Source organism: Crassostrea angulata, chromosome 1 (assembly GCF_025612915.1).
Source record: "Crassostrea angulata isolate pt1a10 chromosome 1, ASM2561291v2, whole genome shotgun sequence".
Lineage (NCBI taxonomy): Eukaryota > Metazoa > Mollusca > Bivalvia > Ostreida > Ostreidae > Magallana > Magallana angulata.
Genome location: NC_069111.1, coordinates 10,176,965 through 10,199,484, shown reverse-complemented (window position 1 = coordinate 10,199,484; position 22,520 = coordinate 10,176,965). Strand labels below are relative to the sequence as shown.

At 33.6% G+C, this 22,520-nt stretch overlaps 1 protein-coding gene across 1 annotated transcript; it reads left to right on the top strand.

Moving 5' to 3' along the window:
- The first annotated feature begins 5,037 nt into the window (after positions 1-5,037).
- On the top strand, positions 5,038-17,085 carry LOC128186949 (mucin-5AC-like). Its single transcript, XM_052856937.1, has 15 exons — positions 5,038-5,068; positions 8,846-8,893; positions 9,014-9,199; positions 10,182-10,553; positions 10,636-10,763; positions 10,868-11,027; positions 12,117-12,200; positions 12,466-12,596; positions 12,789-12,828; positions 13,300-13,359; positions 13,748-13,869; positions 13,954-14,114; positions 15,915-16,034; positions 16,569-16,683; positions 16,844-17,085. The coding sequence occupies exons 1-12, from the start codon at positions 5,038-5,040 to the stop codon at positions 14,044-14,046; spliced, it is 1,455 nt and encodes a 484-aa protein (XP_052712897.1). The 3' UTR covers positions 14,047-14,114; positions 15,915-16,034; positions 16,569-16,683; positions 16,844-17,085.
- Positions 17,086-22,520: the final 5,435 nt, after the last annotated feature.

Genomic DNA, 22,520 nt, shown 5'->3' with positions numbered 1-22,520 from the left:
GTATACTTTTGAGAAAATCTCTTTTGAAATTGACATTACAATAAATTGCAGATAGACTAGATTACTTTTGGTTAAGATATTTGAGATTGCCTACATTCCTTTCTTATGTCTTTATTTTGGCTGCGTCAGGCGCTGATTTCTATATGAGATGAAAAACCGTATGTTAGATGTTTGACTGGCCCTTTTTTAAGATTTTACCTTTTGAAGATTGGTTCATTTAAGGGAGTAAAAGATGTGGGTTTGATTTCAGGCACATATGTAACTTTTTTGAACTATAAAGATAGCAATAATCGAGCAACAACATTTTTAGCAAATATAAACCATTAAAGGACTATATATGATAAGGGCCTAAAATGGCCCCCTAAAATGAACATCATCAGTTTACTATCATTCTTTGTTTTCTTAGTACAGATATGTATGTGATGTGTTTACATAATATTCATTTTGGTTCAAGTGCCCACAATTTAGAAATATGACATTGTAAAGACAACCTTTTCCCGCCATTTTTGCATTTTTAGCGTAAAACAGCTTGTTTTCAAGCAGTTTTTCCTTCTGAAAACATAGAGCGCATTCTTGAACAAATAAAATATTTTAATCAGAGATGTATCTAGCCAAGACTAATAAGTGACCAAAAAAATTTCCTTGTTCAAGCATGCGCTGTATATTTCCGATTCGTAAATAGATAAGAAAAATGTCAATTTTTGGCTGAGTTTGATTGAATAAGAGAAATGGCGTCACTTCTGACGTCATATACTGCCAGTGAGTGCAAATAAATCAAATAAATAGATGAAAAATATATTTTATATCAACTCTTCTAAAAATTTAGTGAACATTTTATTGTACCCGAAACACTTAAAAAATGGCGAATTATGGGGGCAAAATTTAACTCTTATCATATATAGTTCTTTCATCTCAAACTTGTGTATTCATAATTTTGTTATGACGGCGAGGGTGAAGTTTTAATACTTTAAATTGTACCTTACCATTTTTAAAACTGCATTTTAAGATAAGCGGCTCTAACATTATCAGTTTCATAACTTATGACCTGTAAGACAAAGATCAGTAACCCTAGAAAAGATCAGTAACCCTTGCGAGTTTTACTGTCTTCGATGTTGTCAATCGTCATTTATATTCATTCATGTATTTATCATCTTGATATTAATTATAATATGTAAATGACAAAGAAAAAGTAACTTGCAGTACTTAAATTATTGTTTTATATGCATCTAGCATCCACGAGTTTAGTGGCTGTGATAAGTGGTTGCTAGCTTTCAAGAGTTTTTTGTCTATCTTAACAGTTAACTCGATATATGTCGATGTATAAGCATTTTGTCGATAATCTATAAATATATCTATGTTTTATAGCTAGCTTCCTTACACTATATATTTCTATCTTCATAAGCAACTATCTATCTATCTCTCTGTTTTACTGCATATTTGAAGCGTACATAATCATGATGATAGTACATATACAAAAGTAAAGCAGTAGTAATCGGTTCACAAATATGATAATAATGTAAAGCGAATTTAGGAAAATGAAATGTGTTATTTTATAAAAGTCGTACAATTTTGTATAATTAAAAGATGCGACTGAAACGTTTAATGATATGAAGTTGGTTGAGAGTGTAGATATTTGCTTGTTTCATTAAGCGTGAGGGCTGCTGTCCACTTATGACGTTGCTATGTCGATTCAAAACGTAAACAAACGTTATGTGCTATATGGAAATGCAAACTGATGGATTGAGATAATCCATTAAGTAACTGTTTTGCTTAATTAATTACAATATATCATATCTTTATTAAAAAACTGTCGTATGCTTTCATTTTAACTTTCAAATACATGAATCACGCACAGGGATAAACCAAAAGTATTCTCTTGAACGTCGTAAAAAAAGTTGACAGACATCATATTTTAATGTAAATAATACGAAAAAAAATAATCATTCAATACCCATGTGGGATTGTGAAATTCAAACTCAGGACCAAGATCCACGGTGTAGGACTCGGTAAAGCCTCGTCCTACACCGTGAATCTTGTCCCCTCGGTCGAAAACTCGTAATAATGAATGATATCGATTCTATAAATTATTAAATGGCAATATATCATTAGACTTTGGCGGCGTCAACTGTTATTAATGCAATCATCTATAGAAGTAGGTGTTGCAATTGCAACGCTTAATGTTATTTATATCATTAAGCGGCGCTGTATTATTAACGGGTTGTTACAAATCAAGCAAGAATTAAAATGAGTTCTAATAGATTTCTTAAGCAGTAAAAGTCCTAACCTGATTGGTCAGAAGAAAAGGTCGCCTAAAGATGATCTCCTATCGATACCTGACATACTTTAAACGTATTATATTTGGCGTTTACGATATTGAGCGGAAAAAAGTTTTTGAACAAGTTGGCGTGGATTTGAATTAGCTCCCCCCTTCCCCGGTTTCACCGGACTAATTAAAGCAGAGGAGTCTTAGGTTAGGATTTTGACTCCAAAATGAAGCTTTTAATTCAATTATAGACTCCCTGGTTCAATTGTCTAAGATACTCAAGCGAGCGTCAGGACCTTTGAGCATCTTGTTTGACTAACTAAGAAAAGGTAAAAAGTTACTAAAAAGGAGGGCGCTGTCGAAATTGTAGTAAGAATAAATAAGCAAAGAAGCAGGAATTCATTTAGAATTGGGAATTAGTAACGTTTTCAGAAAAAAATACTATTAAGGCAAATGCAAAAGATTTTACTGTATTTTTAGAACATTAAGAAAAATAAAAACTGGCGGATTCATATGATCAATTACTTTTTTGATCAATATATATATCGTTTATATATAGTATCTCTCATGGTTTTTGATGGTAAATGATTTTTTCCAGCGAGTTGTGTGTTTTCTATCAGCCAGGGGTTAAAAAAAACACAACGAGTTGGATATTAATTAGTAGGTATTCAGCTCCCCTGGACGGATATCACAAAGGTCGCGAGTTTCATTTTTACTTTGCAGGCAGCTTACTACCTTGTTTACATCTGTTGTTTTTCTAACAGTGTTAGGATTCCGCATATTCATAACATAAGTTTTCCGTGAAATTTTCTGACTATTATTTCGTCCAACTCTCCGATTCTCCTAGCCAATGATTCTAAAATTCTCACCCCATTTCCAACTCTCTTGCAGAACGTTTCTCCATCGCATTTATTTACAATTAAAAACGTTGTCTGCTTCCAAACGTAAAAAAACAGAGGAACTCCGAATGAAAAGTGCAAAGGTGTTCCGGAGAGATGTGATAAAGAGTTAAATAAAGGGAGGTGATATGGGGGGTTTAATAAAGGTGCGTGTCACTGTTCATATCAGGGGTTCAAAAACCCTGTATCTTATACCAAGTATAAAGTAAAAACGCTTATTAAAAACCTATCAATTTTTCCTTCTTGATACTTTCAATTTTAGAGAGTGTGATCCGATTTTCCGGATCACCACGCTGTGGTTTTTCGATTCCGTACCACCACTCTTTGAAACTGATGACGTAGTACGCATTAAACAACATCTGTACTTTAGGGGGTTTAAAAGAATTCGTTTCAAAATAGCTTTGTTATGTAAGTAAACGTCATACAGTTGATTTTAAAAAGACAGTTTTGTAATCAAAACTTTTAAATAGACCAGGTCATATTATAAAATTTGTCATTATAACAGTAATTTGATCCAAAGAGGTGGGTCATGTCTCGTTGCTAGGCGCGGATGATCGGCGCCAGCTGGCAACTCGACGTGATCCGACCCTTTTGTTTTGCCTCGGAGTAGAATGTCTCGACCTCATTAGATGAAACGCGTCACGTGATTACCTTAGGAAATTTCTTTAAAATGCGAGAATCTATGGTGTTCGGATGGGGCTACTTCGACCTTCGTATTTTCGCCTTCAGGGCATAGCCAGCACTGGTAAATAGAATTTTTTCGCGTTACGAAGTATAGCGAAAAATAATTGTCCTGACGACATGTAAACAATTACGAAAGTGTCGGGTTACTAAGTTTACCTTGTTATGGAGTATTTAGCCAATGAAATTTCAGTATTGAGTGTACGTGTTCGAATTGATTCATGGGTTGTCAGTAAGGTTCACTTTCTAGCGCACGCCGTCCCGAGCAAGTCGTGTTTTTTGTTTATATATATATATATATGTATATACATAGGTGTATTTCATATTTCCTATTTCTATAAATTATTCAAAGAGTGAGGTTCCGCCACTCGCATGTTTGCTGACTCCGCATTTGGCCGCGGATACACAGGTTTCCATAGTATTTTCAAAACAACTGATTGTTTTTTATCTATGGTTTTTCCTGGGCGGCGGAGGAGGCTTAAATCATGTTATACCATAGTATTATGGATGCACATATTGTAATTTTTTGTTACTCAATATTAATGCCTTGTCCAATGGCTTGTTTATGTGTTTGAAAAATAAACCTGGCGTCAGCCTGCTCGGTGCGCTGCAATTCAGTTGAAGGGTGTTTTTATTATGTGTAGATATGAAATGAAGTGTGGACCATATAATAATGTCACATGTACACATTAAAATATTTGTAAACATTCATGATAAGCACAATGGCTTAGCGCATGCGTACCAATGATATCATGGATTAATCGGAAAACCTTGGCGAGTACGCTGCCTGCATCAAATTCTATGTAATCGACCGAGGCTTGCTGAATGCAATCAAAAAATGCGAAGGCGAAAGTGCGAAGTTGCGAAAGCGAGAGTGCGAAGTTACCAAGGCGAAGGAGCGATAGTAGTATCGCTCCTTCTCCTTCGCACTTTCGCCATCGCATCTTCGCGCTTCGCTGTCGCATCTTCGCGCTTACGCTCCTTCGCCCTCGCACCTTCGCACTTTCGCCTTCGCAACTTCGCACTCTTGCATCTTCGCCCTAATGGCGAAAGTGCGAAGGTTGAAGTGGCCCCATCGGAACACCATACGACCCTGCGATTTCCCCAGATAGCGGTACCCTCAGATAGCGGATATGGTTTAACATTACAGCGTAAATCTGAATCCCAGAGCTATCATGATTCAACACGGGGATAATGTTTCTGTATTTATTCTTTTTCTTTTTTGGTAAGTTAAAATAGTTTTGACGTTGGGTATTATGTAAAAATCATAACTGATTTAAGTACGCTGTGAATATTCAAATATGATAGTCAAATAAAATTCTATCATGAGATCTTTGATTCGGATTAACTAAAAAAGAGTATTACAAGTATTCTATAAACTTACAAATGCAAATTACATTAAAATTTTATTGTAAAAGTTATAAAAAGTCAAATTTAAGTATGTCTGAATTCATTTGCGAAGGAAAATCTGTACGGAAAACTGATAAGAAAACTGATAAGCGATCGCTTGCATCTGCAAAATGTGCAATGGCTTGTCAATTCTAGCGTGAAGAAAAATATCTTCAAATTAGTTATTAAAAGCTTTTCAAACTAAGTACCGGTAATCAAATGATTAGATGTTGTAAACCTTGGCAAATTAAGAGACAACTTCTTGAAATAATTCTGTTAAAAAAAAAATTAAAAATTAAAAATAAAACAAAACCTAGTCCTATGGTATAGATAATTTGAGGATTGGACTTACAATATTGCATTATTATTCGCTAACCAAAGGTTTACGAATCGCTCCTTTTCTCTCCTCTCTTACTCTTAGTGGACTAAGAAAGAGTTCAGAAGCCATAAAAGAAACGCCATTTAGCGGACTAGTTTTCATTACATCAATGTTAACCAATAAGATGTTTTTTGATGTTTATGTTGTTTTAATATTGTATTGCATTTCTCAACACAAATAAACACACTGGATACAAAATATGTGCAAAGGATGACTTTCACTGATTTCAAAAATGTAATTATTAAGAATGGGCATATATCTTTTTAATTGTAGGAATTTTGATATATATGTAAATGCGCTATCAAATTCTTTTGGATTTTTAAAATAAGAATGTGAACTTGGGAAAACAAGTGTTCATTTACAATATACTAAGTTTGTAATCTCCCAAAAGCAAAAATGTGTGTCAAAAATATTTAAATCGTCAATGATATAAACATCACATCCTGAACATGTATTTTGTTTTTACTTTTGCTGTACATTAACCACGTACCGTTTAAGAATGCACACAGCTGTCTTAGCTTTTTTTAGCTCACCTGAGCTGAAAGCTCAAGTGAGCTTTTCTGATCACCTTTTGTCCGTCGTCCGTCTGTCCGTCTGTCCGTCCGTCCGTCTGTCCGTCTGTCCGTCTGTCCGTCTGTAAACTTTTTACATTTTAAACTTCTTCTCTAAAACCACTTATCCAATTTCAACCAAATTTGGCACAAAGCATCCTTATGGGAGGGCGAATATAAATTGCAGAAATAAAAGTCCGATCTGTATTCAAAGCGGAGAAAACCTTGAAATTGTAGAAAAAGGGGGGTGCATTTTTAAAAATCTTCTTCTCAAGAACTACCGAGGCAAATTCAACGTAGTTCAGCATAAATTATCCTTATGGGAAGGAAAATATAAATTGCAAAAATTAAGTGGTAATTCTGTTTCAAATCTGAGTTATTACGAAAATAATAATAAAGGAAAGGCGTGTTTCAATCAGTTTAATAGGTTCGGGTTCGGCATACAATAAAATGGGTAGACAAGACTTGGCCTGGGTAAAACAAAATATTAGCAGTTATTAATCTGCCAATCTCATTAAAATTTCAGGATATTTGATGGACTAGTATATTTGTATTCGCTGTAAATATTGCTGCAAAATAATGCGTATTTGGAATTGACGATTGCCGATCTGCCCCGGCTTTTATTTTGCCACGGCCCGGGTTTGCATACCCATTTTACCAAGACTCGTATTCCATACTTCTAAAACGAGGTTCTTTGTTTAAAGCAGCCATGACATTATACGAAAAAGGTTCGATCTGACTATGGTGAATTTGCTTGTTGTGCAACAGTTCGCGTATGAAGGGAAATTTTGAAACATGCAAAATATATTGGTGCCGATTTTGTGAAATAAATTGAGGCTAGATATTTCAATGCGTTGACAGTTTTCACACATGACGTTGGTGCTAGCTTGTTCTAATTTTCGTTTCGTTTTCATTATTTATGCTTTGTTACCTGGAAACTATCGTCTGTATTTCGTGATTTTTACGTATTAAATCAAACAGAGAATTCGTTAAATCAAACAGTTAACTGTTTACCTGCGCAAATTAAGCAAAATCTGATGTAGGGGTAGGTGCCTACTGAAATACAATTTATTCTATCGGTAATTCGGCATTATCTTTTGCGTAATGGCAGATTAATGCAATAGGTTTTGTTGAGATGCTCGGCATTTTCTCGAGTTTATTCAGTTTAAATAGAGTTTGATATCGCTGACAGAAATATGTAGGTATATACATGTAATATATATATGAATAATTTCGAAAAAATAAATTGTGTTCTTTATTTGTTATACATGTAGTGCATGTTTCTTGTGTTTATTTGTTTACAGTTTCTATTTACTAACCATATTTGAGTGTTAAGCTTCGAATTATAAGCAAGATACAAAGATTTGCTCACAATTCTATGTTTGTACACATATCTTAAAAACTAAAGATTAAAAAAGTAAAAAATTTGTCAATATTTATTAAGAAAATTTTCAAAGTCTGTTCTTCCAGAAACCAACGTATTGTAAACTTAACCTTTTTAGCTCACCTGAGGGTGGGGCCACAATGGGGGGTCGAAGTTTTACAAATGAATATATAGAGTAAATCTTTAAAAATCTTCTTCTCAGAAACTAATCAGCCAGGAAAGCTAAAACTTGTGTGAAAGCATCATCAGGTAATGTAGATTCAAATTTGTAAAAAATCATGACCCCCGGGGGTAGGGTGGGGCCACAATGGGAGATTGAAGTTTAACATAGGAATATATAGAGTAAATCTTTAAAAATCTTCTTCTCAGAAACTAATCGGCCATGAAAGCTGAAACTTGTGTGGAAGCATCCTCAGGTAGTGTAGATTCAAAGTTGTGAAAATAATAACCCCTGGGGGTAGGGTGGGGTCACAATGGGGGTCGAATTTTAACATATGATTATATAGAGTAAATCTTTAAAAATCTTCTTCTCAGAAACTAATTAGCCAGGAAAGCTGAAACTTGTGTAGAAGCATCCTCAGGTAGTGTAAATTCAAATTTGTGAAAATCATAACCCTGGGGGTAGGTTTGGGCCACAATGGGAGGTCGATGTTTTACATAGGAATAAACAGAGTTAATCTTTAAAAATCTTCCTCTCAGAAACTAATCAGTCAGGAAAGCTGAAACTTGTGTGAAAGCATCCTCAGGTAGTGTAGATTCAAAGTTGTGAAAATCATGATCCCCAGGGGTAGGGTGGGGCCACAATGGGGGTCAAAGTTTAACAAAGGAATATATAGGGTAAATCTTTAAAAATCTTCTCAGAAACTAATCAGCCAGAGGATTCTTTATAATTGTTAAGAATTTGGCCCCAGGACAATTCTTTGGCCTCACGAGAAGGTTCAGAGGTTGATGTACGTTTATATCCCATATATAAACTATTGTTAAGGATCTTTTTGAGAACTGCAATACTCAACATATGATATGACTATAAAATCATCCTGTTAGAAAAGGGACCAATGATTATAAACATAAGAATATCCAGGGGAAAATGGATTTTATTCATACAGGATCTACATGTATTATTGTACATTGTCCAGATAGTTTGTATTATGACTCCATTAAGCTGATTTTACCATAGCTATTGTTCCTCAGGTGAGCGATGTGGCCCATGGGCCTCTTGTTTATTTTAGTTTTCCTTTGCATAACTTATCTGCAACATCTTCGTACATACGTTTTGAGATTGTTTTTTTTTTTCTTCAGCTGGTGTTGTTGTTGGACATGATTCCATAATCTGCAATGAGTCTCAGTGTAAGTGAAATATTTAACATCAAATCACAAAAAGGAAACAACGAAGCAGTTTAGTTTATAGTTGCTTCAAACACATGCGCCATCAATATACGTGTAAATAATTCCTTGATTCTTTACAAGGTATAACATGTCATCACTGCAATAATATGTATTGTCCGCCAAGGACAAAACTTACATGCTACCAAATCGTGAAGAGAGGTGGGGGTGGCGACAATGGTGCACACAGCAGCTCTAACTGCGCATGTCAACCGGAAGACTACTGTGATGGATTCTATTCTTGTCACAACTGGCCGTGCCCAGACTCTGGTAACTGCATAAATGTACAAGTACATCTTTAAGTTAGTCATTATAATTTTTTTTTATATTTACAATTTTAAGAATCTAATCAAAAAAAAAAAAATATATATATATATATGTATATTTGCCTAACAATATTTGCACATTCAGTAGCTAGACTAATACTGCATAACTTCAAAATTGGAATATTTGGGAATCTGCTTTTCCATCCCTTCCTCCTATTGTCAACCTTGATAATGTGAATATCAATGATGAATTAAATTAACCTTTTCCCAAGATATAAATCTTGCCAAACACAAAAATGATAGAGAGAATGTTTAATAAGCCAACCAGCTTGAATAAAAATACAGAGAATTTTACCACTGCTTGAATTTTTTCAACAGATTTGCAAATGTCTATGCATTGTAAGATAATTCAGGTACAAGGTGATTAAAATAATTGCAGAAGTTTAATTCAACTTTACGCAAACTATGTAAAAGTCATATAACAACATTGTGGGGGGATACAAGAAGGTTATCATGTCCTTGAACCATTTTCATGTATCAAAGGTCAATGTCAATTTACACTTAAAACAATTATGAAAATGTGAAACATGTAAATAATAATAGTTTTAGTTATTACAAAAAAATTAGACTTCCATGATTCTATTATTAAGTATACGGGTAAAAACTTCTGCTTCTAACGATGAAGGTAGAAGAGTACAAATACAGTAAGCAGGGTCTGACATATCTCTCTAGAAAGCAAATACATTTTATCCGATTAACAAATTATTCATTCGATTACAAACTATAGTTATATAATGGTTACTTTTGTATCAGAAACCACCATTTATTTTAGTTTGTTTGGTTTTTTTTTTCTTTTCTTTTTTCGTTTTTTTGCTATCTACAATTCTAATCCTCAGTGTGTTTCAAACCTTTGCAGACTACATGTATCAGTGACAATAATTGCACCACAATGCAATAATATTATTTAAAAATTCCTTGATCTACAGGGCTCATCCCACGGTGTAATATGAGGAACCATACATGTATCTGTGTCCATCAAACCAGAACTTGTTCTGGAAGTGATGTCAGCACCTGTAAAATTACATGCAATTCGCAGGAAAAACTATACTGCGACCACGGGTTTTGCTCTTGCAAGTCACTCAATTACTGCAACCAAAACGACGCTGATTGTGCGAACCATTCCTGCAGCGCAGACTTAGGAGAATCCCCATTCTGTAACGTCACACGATGTCAATGCGCAGTCGTCGTGGACACCTGTCAAGGAAGTGACACAAGTACATGTCGACATCTAAACTGCAACGGGCAGTTCATGCACCAGATCTGTAACAATGGAGTGTGTCAATGTCAGCTGAATCCTTGTGAGTTCCTACAGTGTAATTTTCGCCTTCTTAAGACAAAAAACGAGTTTTGGATTAATATTTTGTATGATATGTTTACCAGCATGTAGTTCGGCGGTTGAATGCACAGAGACAAACACGGCGATGCAAATCGGAACCATTACATTAGAATGCAAATCTCAATACGGCCTCTATACAGACTGCAAAAACGGAAGGTGTCAGTGTTTCCAGGTATTGGTTTTGTATTGTTTTCAAACCTTTTCATCTTTTTGATTTTTAACTTTGAATTTAAACAAATAGGCTTTTTTAAACTTTAATCAATTTCACTCTAATAGAATTCTTCATCAACGACTGCAACAACTACAACATTTACAGTACCAACAACAACAGCAAATACAACAAGAAGTACAACACTACAAAAACATACAACAACAATAACAAGTACCAAACCACAACAAACAACAACAAGAGATATCATAATACAACAACAAACATGTATGTTAATGCATTTTTTGCAAAAATATCTAGCGAAAAAACAATCGCTTAATCATCGGACGGCCATACACCCCCCCCCCCTCCTCCTGAAAAAAATTAATAATGCGTTGTAGTTTCCCCATATAATATTGTAGGTTATGTGCACATATCCGAATATCCGGTGGGCGTGGTCACCATGACCACGCCAAACGGATATGTGCACTACATTACTACAGTATTCGATGAGTTATACATGTATATACTTGTACCATAGTTTATTATTATTCATTATGTTTGATTATAGTTTTACGGAAGTGCACTAGCCTGTATACAATATGGTGCCAATTTACATTACACTTTACATTACACTTTGTACTCCATTTATATCTTTTAGCATGAATTTTATCCTAAAAAATTGATAAACATGTTCATTATTCTTTAGAAAGCTTTTTTAAAAATTCATATAAATGTTTTGACTCTTCATTGTGGTATTTCTTCACTTTTTCACATTTTTTATTTTCCGCCTTCAAGTGCCGACATTTGTTTCAAAGAATTAAACTAAATATAACTGATGGTGGTACAGATAATTGTAGTTACTCTTTTTAAAATCTTGGAGGAGAATATTGAAATAGAGTTTTTGTGACAAAACCAACGACGGTATTGCCTTGTCTCGAGCTACAAATGAGATTGAAAGCATTTTATTTGAAGAACTTACTTTTAGTCAGTTATCCGAGTTTGGTTTGGGCAATTTAGATCTAGAGGAATTTCAAACAGCAGATAGTATCAAGGAAGTATTAAAAACGACTGAATTGATTTTGCTTTTAATTTGATATTGTGGGCGGAGTTTGAAATGGGTATGTACTGTAACAGATAACCCCACACTTTAAATAAAAGAAAGCAGGATAAACTACGGTACGAAATATTGATGTTTGCAAAAGATTAAAAATTGCTCGTCATTACAATCAAGTCTTTTAAAGATAAGGAGATGTGTTCGCCCCAAAAATGTCACAAAATTCAGTGTGTGAGAACAAAAAAAGATATTGCATTTTAATCAAACTCTTGTTTTCCGTCATGTTCTTATATGTTAGATGAAAACTTCCTGTATTTCAGCTTCTGCAACGACCGGTCCTTCCACGCCTGCAAAAGTACTAGCAGCAACACAACCAACACCAAATGCACCCATTGACCCTAATGGTACTGCTAAAGTGATGATATATATATATATATATATATATATATATATATATATATATATATATATATATATATATATATACTGCTTTTAGGACTGATTAGCCTTAAAACTACCGTTTCGCGGCGGCTGCGATATTTTGTGTTCTTATTTTATAATATAATTGTATTATAATCGTTAACTTAGTCTGGGGGTTTTTTCGGCGTATTTTTTAAAGGCTGTGTTTGACTGTGATAAACAATGTGCATATATAAACCTTCATTTTAGCCGCCACATGTTCCTCCAGAATGGACTGTAACCAACAGAACACCCATGCTACGTTTTTGACCTTCGCCATGCCGTGTCCTGTAGCTCACATTGACTGTGTTAACAACAAATGCTTCTGTAGCAGAGACAAGGTCAAGTTTAGGTTAAAGAATGCATGTCTGTCATGTATATTTTTTAGATTAAAAAAGAAATATAGAAATCGCCAGGGATATAACCTATGAAATTTACTTAAAAATAGTCATGTTATATAATAAAACATCATCTCTGTTGTTTTAAAAGCATTGAGTATAATGTTTTCCTCAAAAGACAACTTTATTATTTAGGTAACTACAACTAACCGGGCAGCAGGTACCACAAGTACATGTACGTATGCAAAAATAATAAAAGGTGGGCGAAAGAAATCGTTTTAATCTAAATTTTCATCTCTGAAGACATGGGGTATACGGCTTGTATTAAAATTGGAACGAAGGTTATATATAAGTTTCAAGTTTTATAACGACCCTTGAGGTCAAAGATGGGCTTTTTTTTATCCGGGCGGGTTTGACTAACTTACAAATAAAACCTTCTGACGAAAATGGGTGCGGACATTTGTGAATAAAAATATAAAATTACAAATGTCAGCAATGATAACAAATGTTGTCGAAACACCAAGTGCAATTCGAAGACATACAAGTATTTCCTCAAACAATTTATTATAACATTTTTTTAGTTGTGATTCTTTTTTTATCAAACTCAATTTAAGTGAATTGAAGCTGTTTTTCATTTTTAGTATGTTTAGTAGATATTTGAATTGCAATATTGTTTCAGTACTCAATTCATTTTTCTTATTGGCAGCTCTAAGAGTTACAACTACAGCGTCCCCTGTCGTTAGTACAACATACTCACTTCATACAAGTAAATATATTTATGCATATAATTCAGTTAAAGAAGTCAAACTCAATTCTGGATTTTCATGCTTTCATGCGAGTGGACACATTGCGGATTTTTCTAATGAAAGATATGATATTTCACTAGTAAAAAACCCTGAAAAGAATATTTCAATCACATGCTGAGTTTAAGGTCAGATGTGATAATACAAAGATGTTAGGTCTAAACGCTTGGCATGTGTTACAAACGAGTAATGAATATATAGTCGTTGAAAGCATATGTAATATAGAAAGTAAAAGCATTTGCTAAATTGTGCAAAAATCGTTGGGTGTGTATTTTATGTTTTGTATGTTTGAAAAAAAAATCATTGGAGGGAAACATGTCAATTGATAGCGATTTATGGTTCATCATATAGGATTGATATGTCCAAAATGTGATGCTAACCTGACCTGTAAATGGAATCAGTCCTGCTACCCCGGGGAAGTCTGCATGTTGCGGCAATATCACATGGATCCGTTCACAGTGCATTGTTCTGAGGTAAATTATCGAGCCATTAATTCTTGATCACAGTATTGTATCCTATATTGTTATTTTCACTTTTAATGATTTTTTCAATATTAGAAACAAGACTGTCTTTTCATGAAGAGGAATATGAACGTCACAGAGATATTGTGTTGTGAAGACCACCAGTGTATTACTGACAACCTACCTTAAAGAACTAACTGGAAGAAAAAATGAAATTAAAAATTCCTCCAAGGAAACACATTAAAAATTCTTTCCAAGTATGTACGATTTGTTGAAAACATGTTATCCGTTTTAAATGCTGGAAGATGGTTTGATCAACTGTAGTAAAGTTAAGTAAATAATGATTTAATATTGCCTTAAATTTGTATTTTCATATAAAAGGTTATCTTCTCAAACGTAACATTTTTTACAAAATCTTGTGTTTTCTAAGTTAAAATCACTGAACTTGTTAAGGAACTGGCGTATATAGTTCTTCATGCCCGTAGCAAACAATGCATCTGCACTTGTCTTGCATCACTAGCAAACAGTGCACAATCTTTAAACAGAGTTGAAGGTGCGATCATAAATACGGTGTTTCACAACCATTCCGTCATTTAAAAAAAAAACCCACACACTTATACACAATAAATAGTTGAAAGAGATTGTGTGATAACTAACAAACAATAAGCATGACGGTAATATAACTTTTGTAATAATATGAGCAATATTCGTTAGTAAAAAAACACTTGTCAATCGAGGAATAATTTATATTTTCGTGAAAAAACTAAGGAGGCAGCTAACGTAGGAATATGTCTGAATACTTCACATTTACATTTCTTGGGGAAAGGTACTTTTGTATAACAAATTTTTTTAGACATAAATGTGGTTTCGTTAATATTCAAAAGTATCAATTTTCGTAGATTCAATAAATATAACAGTTTCAGGGATGCGTTAATGTGTGACCTATGACTATAACAATACAAAATGTAGAAGAAATTGCAATTCAATGAACATTTAATTTTGTGAATCAACTTAACAACGTAATCCACGAAAATTGGTATTCAACGATTATTGATGAAACAACAGTATCAAATGCGACTATGGAAGTAAATAAATGCACTTCACTTATTAAAGGGAAAGATATTAGATAGGCATATATTATGTAATAAAGGTGCATACAAATAAAATTCTCCTATACGTTGTATCAATGTTAACAAGTCAGAAAAATTTAACACATTGAAATATATGTACATTATGTCAGTGAATGTTTTATTTTCAAATCGGGCCAGAATTTACAGTGTCTATCCTTATGCATCACGTCCTTAGTAAAGTTTTGACAACTACCGTTTATAAAAGAAAGCATGTTATATATTTGTTGCAAAAGGAACCATAAAAATTGAGAAAAACAAACAAAACCAGACTGTAATTTCCAAGAAATCCGTAATAAATTATAACTGGCCATTACAACTATGTACTTAAATATAAATATGTAATATTTTAGTTTTGATTGAAATAAAATTCCTCAAAAATTTAGATAATAATTATAATACTTTTATTATGCTTTATTCTATACACTGGATCGGAAGCAAGGAACTGTATAAAAACCTCTGTTCTGATCGGTGTGTGTTCCCTCCGAGTGAGCCAGGGTATTTACATCGATGTATATCAAACAGAATAAAAATATAAATCAGAAACAAAAACAGCTTTTTCAATCAATATACCGACAGTAATCTGCTGAATCGGTAAAATATTATTTATCAAATGAACTATTACAGGGTATTTCAAATGACAAATGGTTATTCTAAACATTGCCATTTTATACAAACTAACACAGTTGTTGCAGAAAGGTTATATTGCATAATACTCAATATACGATATCTCAAGGAAGTTTAACTACCATTGTATGTCAAGCCTATTAAAAGAGGTTTATAATTTGCCATCATCAACCGAAAAATTGGTTGGTCTACACTGTACGTTTTTTGGATGCATTATTCTGAAAAACGACTCTTTGAGAAGACAAAAACACTGCAGAACTACTTCGCCAATCGTACACATATTGATGCCGGTCATTATTCTAGTTCAAACAACTCGAGATAAAGAAAATGTGTGCGTGATAGTGTCATAACCTGTCTACAAACCAGTCTGATAGTTCAACATGAAGGGTCTGTGTTTATTTGCAGCTTGCCTTCTTTTGTCAGGTGTGTATAATTATATCTATACTGTGGAATCATTAGATTTCGTGATGGTTCAATTTTCGTGGGATTCGTGGGTACATCTCATCTACAAATTAACATAATAATAATATATTAGGGTTATAAAGTATATTTCATCTCGTACGAAATGATAAATTAGGGTTATAAGGTATATTTCCCTTCGTATGTATAAGATATTACACGAAATTACGTCGCCACAAACCTGTAAAATTTAAGCAATCCACGGAAATTTGCCCCCACGAATTTTAATGACTCCACTGCATATTGATACCCAGGAACGATTAGGGGAAATACATCAATAAGCTTGTGACGTTACTTTCAGCACGTTTTTATTTTGTTTTATGCTACTTTCCTACATCTGAAAAATTTACCTCTGAGGAATTTAGTGAATCTGGACAATATAAGAATATTAATGAATTTAATGGTGTTTTTCTCTTATAAATAGGTAATTCATGTATCTAATTACTAAGTATTTCTATTATAATAGATATGTAAATTACTTTGTATTATCTATTTAAGCGTCCAACTGTTTTGCGGCGTCTCTAACTCGTTCAGGATGCGCTGGACAAGTCTTCAGCTGTTTCGTCAATCCATGTTCGGTGTCGCAGTGTTCATACCCCGGATCTCATTGCATGTAGGTTCTATTTAATAAAGTTCTTGCTTTATAAATTCTGCTTGAAATGGGATTAGTATTACGTAAAAATATTCAAACTATAAAATTTTCAAAATAATAAAAGAACGATAATTATACAATGCGTTGATAATTTTATCAACAACATACTCCATTTATTCAGCGCTGACTACTGCGGGGGATGTAACGCTGTATGGTATGATGGACACACCAAGCTGACGGCACAACAATGCTCGACTGCAACAACATAAACACCATTATAATAATTCAAATTACTATGAAAAATGAATGACATATAGTACATCCATCGGACAATGGATATCTCATGTGGTTATTCTTATAGTTTCATGAGTCCGTTCTCCTGTGTTAAAATAAAATTCAAATGATTGCAACTGTAAATGATAATGTATTTAATGGTTTTTAGAAGTCAGCCCATGGTGGAGATAAAGGTGGTATAGGATACCTATATTGTGACGTATTTCCAATCGAAATACACAAAAAAAAACAAGAATAATTTTATAAATATTTTCTTTCCCAAAATTATTACCTAATTATTTTAATTACAAAATTTTGTTAACAATATTCTTTGTTCAGATATTATGAAATTTTTAATATTTTAAAACGCTGAAAGTATTTTATCTTGTACTATTATCGACATTAATGTCAGCATTTGTACCATACCACCTTAATTTCTCTAAAACATTGAATTATTCATTAATTGAAATTACAAGGGCAAACAAAAACAAACAAAACAAACAAACAAACAAACAAATAATGCCTGTGTTATTCAATATTATTATAATCTCTCAACAAACATGATTTGGTTTTCATATCAAATCATCATGTTCTTAACAAGAAGTTCTGAAGCATTCACGGTGTCATGTTTCGATATTAAGTTTCATTTTGGAGTTTAAACCCTAATCCAAAACTTTTCTGACTGTCATCCTCTCTTCCTCGCTTTTTTTTTCTTTTATGTTTTGATTAAAAATGTTTATGAAAATGTCCTTTGTTACGGTCTGGTATCTGCGGTTACTTTAATGCCCTTCCTGTTACCTATAATTAATTTTGTTTCTAGTTTTTAATACTCCAAGATATTTTGTTTTGAAAATACGTGTTTCAATTTCTGCTTTTATAACACGACGATGACATGAATGTGTAAAGTATATGAATTTGAATTTACATACTGTGGAATCATTCAAATTCGTTGGGGCCAATTTTCGTGGATTGCTTTAATTTCACATGTTAAAGGGGACATAATTTCGTGTATTCTATTACACCTACAAAGGGAAATATGACTTTTTATCTCAAATTTATATATTCGTGGAGGATGTTAATTCGTGGATGAGAGATACCCACGAATTTCACGAAAATTGAGCCACCATGAAATCTGATGATTCTACAGTAATTGTGGACCTTACGGTATGAACTACATGTACATGTTTTGTTCGGGGTCGAGTGGTTTCAAAATGAATACCTTATTATTACTAAGCCGGAATTAATTAATTCCATAATTAAAAATTAAAATAAACCTATACATGGACACTAAATGGTACCAGTATTTTGTTTGTGTTTAAGAAAAATTAAAAAGTGTATAGACAGGTTAGTATTTCGTTTGTGTTTAAGAATACGGCAACACTTCTTTGATAAAGATTTTTTAACATGTTTGTACCTTTTCTTTTCCAATACATTGTTTCTAAATGCAATGACGGTCTTATTTTCTTATAAATGTCACGGTGTGACATTCAATTTTTCGGACTATTTTTAATTATTGTGTAAATTAACTTTTTCAGACTTTAGGTTAATTGCTACAAAAACTTTTCATCTATTTCGACAACTGTTTTATAAACGTTATAAATTCCGCGCAGCATTCATCCCACCTGAGGCTCAATCAGTGATGGACAGCTAATCTTTTAATTGACTTCTGTTTATGTTTATTGATACTTAAGCTTCTTTCATCTTATTAATCCTTTCATGTACATGCTGCTCAAATGTCCCGAGCTACTCAATAGCTGTCTGATAATTGATTTACTTACATCTGTACTTATTATGTTAATCCTTTATTGTGTTATTCCATTGTTCATTACATATTATTCGGAATTGTAAAATATAGTCAGTTGGAATCAGACCTTCGGTGCTGATGCATACCAAACTCACGTAAAAGTATATTTCATGTGAAGTCTGTATAAAGTCTGAAAATTAAAACGCGTGTTGGCTTGTTGGAGTTTTTATGAGGCTGTGTCCAACAACAAGAGAATAAGCTCACGGTTGGCCCAGTGTAAGTACTGCACGGGAGAGAGCCCCCCGTAATATTTGGTGGATAAACCTAAGGGTAACGACACCCGGGAACTGCTACATATATTTTGTAGTAGTCAGATCCTGGACCTCTACAACAGTTTAGCGAGTTTCCCTAGATTCAGAGTCCACAGATGAAGAAGACAATTTAAACTAGATTCAACACGGAATATTCTTTCCGACCGCAGTGGGGACAGAAGAAGTTTAGCTTCCCCTCATGTCAACGTCCAGTGTGCGGAAGGTGCGGAAACGTGCATCCCAACGTTTTATGTTTCGCCTTTAATCAGAAGTGTTTCCGATGTCACAGAATTGGACATTATTCCAGAATGTGTTTTACACAGATGAAGAAACCAACAAAATGTGTTGAAAAGGAAGCAGTTTTGGGTCGTTAAAAGACGCGAGACATGAAACGACTGTGCAAATATCTTGAAAACAAACGTACTTTGAGAGAATTGCCGTTTAATTCACTTCGCAACAATCAATTTCATTCTTTGTTTGATACCTCAAGTATTCTACGAACTGAGCTACACAGCATTAAGATTAAGCTACGCATGTCCAATCAACTTACGAAGAGTATGGCTGAAAATCTACGAAGTGCTGAGTCTGAGAACGCAAGACTCCAAAATGAAAATACGGATTTGAAAACGAAGCTCCAAGAAAACTCGAAACGTTCTGACATTAATATGTATGTGAAGAAAATTCATATATTAGAAGAAGAGGCACACGGTGATCTAGAGTACTCGTGGATATATTGCAGAGGAAACTAAAAGATATCGGGAGTGAACATTCTCAATATGTAATGAAAATTCAAACGGAGGCTGACGATACAATCAAACAGCTGAGGGAACAAAACAACGCCCTGCTGCAGACCATTTGGGTATTGGAATGTGATAACGAACATCTAGAGGCCGTGTTGCTTGATAAACAACTTGACCGCCGATTTCAACCACACAGGCAGCAAAAAAGACAACAACGCGGCTACCGTCGATGATAAAAATTCAAAACACGAGGACGTGTTTTACACGGACGCGAAGCATGTGGCACGGTGTGACATTCAATCTTTCGGACTATTTTTAATTATTGTGTAAATTAACTTTTTCGGACTCTGTGTTAATTGCTACAAAAACTGTTCATCTATTTCGACAACTGTTTTATAAACGTTATAAATTCCTCACAGCATTAATCCCACCTGAGGCTCAATCAGTGATGGACAGCTAATCTTTTAATTGACTTCTGTTTATGTTTATTGATACTTAAGCTTCTTTCATCTTATTTCATGTACATGCTGCTCAAATGTCCCGAGCTACTCAATAGCTGTCTGATAATTGATTTACTTACATCTGTACTTATTATGTTAATCCTTTATTGTGTTATTCCATTGTTCATTATATATTATTCGGAATTGTAAAATATAGTCAGTTGGAATCAGACATTCGGTGCTGATGCATACCAAACTCACGTAAAAGTATATTTCATGTGAAGTCTATATAAAGTCTGAAAATTAAAACGCGTGTTGGCTTGTTGGAGGTTTCATGAGGCTGGGTCCAACAACAAGAGAATAAGCTCACGGTTGGCCCAGTGTTAGTACTGCACGGGAAAGAGCCCCCCGTAATATAAATATTAACGTGAAGTTCTTAGAAATGTTGCCTTTGTTATAAAAGTCAGGTAAACCGTTAATAAATTGTAGGAAACGAAAAAGTGTTTTCTTAAGCGGGAGTGAATTTTTCAGGACGACTTAAGATATATATTTGGATGTATTTATTACGAATAAAATAATATTGAAAATGTCTAACGAACCATATCAAAAAAATAAAACCAGTACATTTTTATTGAAAAAACGACAGTTGTTCATCAATCCATTGGTTTGTTTTATATTGCTGATTTCAGTTTAGGTTTAAAGAAAACAATTCCAGGATGTTTCAAACTTAAGAACAAGAATCGTAATTCACAATATTTGGTTTCAATATTCAGTTTTTAAATATACCTCAAGTAAAATTTTAACGCAAGTCAAAGTGCTTCGCTATGGCTGAATAAAGTATATTTTGATCTGAATGTTTAAAACTTTTCACAAAATTCTAAATTATGGAAAATCTGGTCGAATTTATGACAGCAGACAATTTCTACGATGTTAAGTATTCGATTTCTTGTACTATGAATGCATTGATTCTTTCCTCTTAAAGAAAACTTATTATTATTATTAAATTAATAAACAATTTAGAACACAATTATAAATTGTTCTCCTTACATTTTTTAATAAAAAAATTAAAGGCAAAAACAATACTGCATGCAGAAAGAAGTAGGGAAGCCAGTTTTGTACTTCATCTCACATGTTATCTACAACATGTAATCTTTGACCTCAAAATCAATAGGGTCTCTTTAAAATCATTAAGAGTCGTTATAACAGTTTTATTTTCAAATGCTTTTGAAGATATTGCCTGGAAACAAAAGTGTTACTTACATACAGATTGGCAGACAGACGGAAGGACTGACGAACATATAAAAGTTAATATCCTCCACTTTCAGTAAAAGCAGGAAACAAAAATTGATCAAAGTGTTTAATTATTAGCTATGGATGTCTTTCTTGACAACATCTTTATTATTTCTGGCCTGGGATTGATGTAAAAGAGATTGTCATGCATGAACCAAAACAATATTTCAGTTGCAACTCCTGGTGCCCTTTCCCATGTAACTCGAGTGTTTTAACATCACCGGACTAGAACTTTAAACAAAATGGAGTCGCTTCCAAGCAAAATACTTTGAAATTGCTAAACAGTCTAAAATTATTTTTTGTAAGAAATTTAATGTAATATCATTAAATTCAAAGAACTCAAATCTCGGAAATAATAGTACATATTTCTTTATTGTGTCGAAAAGGACGTAGAAGTTTTTAATAAATATTGCTTTTATGAAGTATTTGAACAAAATACTGAATTATCTTTTTTAGAATAACTACAGCATAGGGTATAGGCATATTATATCTTTACTTGTTATTCATTTTTGATCACCCGTAACAAAAATCACCCGTAATAAAAATTTGATTACCCGTAATAAAAAAATCATTTAATGAAATAATTGGCGAAATTTAAAAAAAAATATTCCAGTACCGGAAATGAAACACATTGGCAACAGTTTTGGTCAGTCTCAGGCAGAAACAAGCCAGTTCAAGAAATGTTTACATTCTTATCCTCAAATGTACAAGATGGCCGCCCATTCCCCTGACAGAGAATTAAACAAGTACAGTTTACAACACGGTACAGAAGGAACACAAGACAAACGTTAAGATCACTGCAAAAAGTAAGACACTTTCCAGTGGATGTCTCCGTTGTAGCTACTGGATGCTTAAATATAGAACGTTCTTAAGGATTTCCAGGCGTCAGAAGTTGATTCTCCAAAATATAGTGTATCGAAATACAACCAGCATACCGCCTATCTAACTTAAGTCTTACAATGGCAGAAATGAATGTACTTTAACAAGCATGAATCGCAGTAAAAGTTAACCCTTTTGTACTTCAAACGGGATTAACCACTTTGACATGCATTGGACTGAC

Bases quoted from the DNA above. Each gene is read 5' to 3' on its own strand.
- LOC128186949 (XM_052856937.1), top strand. From the start codon at position 5,038: ATGTTTCTGTATTTATTCTTTTTCTTTTTTG. The intron at 9,200-10,181 runs GTAACTGCATAA...CTTGATCTACAG, and splicing joins CTGGCCGTGCCCAGACTCTG to GGCTCATCCCACGGTGTAAT. The intron at 13,870-13,953 runs GTAAATTATCGA...TTTCAATATTAG, and splicing joins TCACAGTGCATTGTTCTGAG to AAACAAGACTGTCTTTTCAT.